The following is a 2,406-nucleotide window of genomic DNA, read 5'->3' as shown; positions in this document are numbered from 1 at the left end:
CATGTTACACTGCAGCTAGGACCAAAAGGGTTCTTCATGGTGATTTTTCTCTGCATCGAAGACAGGAACCGAGTAATGGATGAAGGGCCATACTTTTTCAACTCTGCGGGCCTCTATCTAAGGGAATGGGTAGCAAGATTCAACCCAGACAAGGAGGATCTCAGCTGGGCGCCAGTGTGGATCAGGATGTACTCACTGCCAGAGGAATATTGGGATGAAGAATCGCTAAGAGATATAGGAAGCTGGCTGGGGGAATACATAAAAGCTGCAGAAGAAACGAAGTTGCGCAAATACACATCCTACGCTCGCATCTGCGTCTTCATGCGCCTGGATAAGGCCTTACCGAATTCGATAAGTCTCTCTCACGATGATTATGAATGGACTCAACCATTGGATTATGAACCTGTACCCTTTCGTTGTTGCAAATTCCATGCTCTTGGACATCTCTTCAGGGACTGCCCACTGAATGCTAAGCCCCAATCCCCTAATCCCTCTGACATGCAAACCCAAGACGGTTTCACCAAGGTTACTAATCGCAAAAGATCGCATAGAAAACCCTCAAATGGGAAAAAACCCCAGCTAGAAGCCGCATCCTTTCCTTCTACCAGCAATAGCTTCGAGATCCTGGCCAATACCTCTAAAGATCAGCCCCTGCATTCGAACTCAAGGCTCCCACCCCTCTCGGCCTTTGCCAACCCTCCTCCCTATGGATCCTCTTCCATTCCTAGCCATCCGGAAAAGGACCACGGGCCTCCTAAAGAAATCAGAAAGCTCTTGAGCGGAAAGGCAAAGGATATGGAAGTGGATGCCCCCTCCATCCACACTATGAGTACAGCCACAGCCCCAGAAGACATGAACCAGCCACAAGTGATGGACGAAGAACCGGAAAGCTTCGACCTGGGAGGACTTGACATCCTGGAGCTCGAAGCAGCATGCAAAAAGAAGGAGTTTGACAAGATTCCAGAGCACCAACTCAACACACTGGAAGTTATCCTAGCCAGGGCGTACCAGCAACATCAGCTAGGCATCCAACCGGGCAGTTATTGGGACGGTAGTCTCACTCCAAGAGATTCCAAGAAGAGGGGGAGAAGAACCGATCTTCAACGAACAATTGCATTAGGGAAAATCCTGGTTGACTCAGGAAGATACGCGAAGTTGACCAAGTATTACAAACCCACCACCAATAGTGAAAGATGAAGCTCACATCATGGAATGTAAGGGGGCTCAATAGCCCAGGGAAACACAGAATGATTAAGAACATGATAAAGCAGGAAAAGCCACAGATTTGTTTCCTTCAGGAAACGAAGTGTAACAGTGACACTCTCGAAAACATACTTTCCAGAGCTTGGATAGGTAGCAGTTTAGTAGCAGTGGATGCCTCTGGGACATCTGGCAGACTAGCTATTGCGTGGAATCCGCAAGCGATAGTGCTCTCAGATATACATGCTTCCCACCACATTATTCAAGCAACCTTTCATATTCTAGGTACTAACATTCACGGACATCTTACAAATGTCTATTTCCCACAGGAGGCGGGCAATAAAATGGCTTTACTAGACACGATAGAAGCACTGAGTCTACACAGAGTCCACCCCCTATGGATCATTGGAGGAGACTTTAACATGATAACTAAATTAGAGGAAAAGCAAGGAGGTCGAACCAGGATGGAGCAGGAAAATGAGCACTTCAAGGAGTTCATTCAAAACAATACCCTTATCGATTTTCAGTTTTGTAATGGAACACATACATGGAGTAATCAAAGGATTGGAAGGCATCAAATCGCATCCAAACTAGACCGATTCCTCCTGTCTGATAATGCAGTCCATTTAGGAGGGGACATAGCAGCAGTAATTCTCCCATATGCAGGCTCTGACCACTGGCCCATCGCCCTTCAGTGGCAAAGACCGGGCAATGCCAATAAAAGACCATTCCGCTTTGAAGCGTTCTGGCTCACTCACCCCGCATTCAAAGACTTCATCAAAAATACTTGGAACAACTTCCATCCGCCTGAAGGCTCCAAAATGTACCAGTTTCAACAGAAACTCAAGTATCTCAAAACTCATATCAAGCTCTGGAATCAAGAAATCTTTGGAAACATTTTTCAGGTGCAACAGAACCTAAACAGGGAAATGGAACAGCTCCAACAGAAAATAATCACAGAGGGACACAACGAAGAAACTTTGGAATAGGAGAAACGCATTCACAGTCAATTGGAGGAGAGGAGAAAGCAGGAGGAAATATTATGGAAGCAAAAATCAAGGATAAGGTGGCTGAAGGAGGGGGAGAGAAACACCAAGTTCTTCCACAGAACAACTATACAACGGAGATTGCACAACACTATCCCTTTCATTCAGAAGCAGGGGGGGGAAAGAGTAGAAGAGCATGACGAGATTGAGCAAGAATTCA

The 2,406-nt window shown here is 46.2% G+C and overlaps 1 protein-coding gene across 1 annotated transcript; it reads left to right on the top strand.

The window, feature by feature from the left end:
* The first annotated feature begins 1,193 nt into the window (after positions 1-1,193).
* LOC149161119 (uncharacterized) lies at positions 1,194-2,189 on the top strand. The gene has a single exon (XM_089434776.1). The coding sequence runs from the start codon at positions 1,194-1,196 to the stop codon at positions 2,187-2,189; it is 996 nt and encodes a 331-aa protein (XP_089290902.1).
* Positions 2,190-2,406: the final 217 nt, after the last annotated feature.

This window comes from Pinus tabuliformis, chromosome 5_2 (assembly GCF_031772625.1).
Source record: "Pinus tabuliformis cultivar Carrire ecotype Pingquan chromosome 5_2, CPIR1, whole genome shotgun sequence".
In the NCBI taxonomy this organism is placed as follows: Eukaryota; Viridiplantae; Streptophyta; class Pinopsida; order Pinales; family Pinaceae; genus Pinus; species Pinus tabuliformis.
This window is presented reverse-complemented; position numbering and strand designations above follow the sequence as displayed.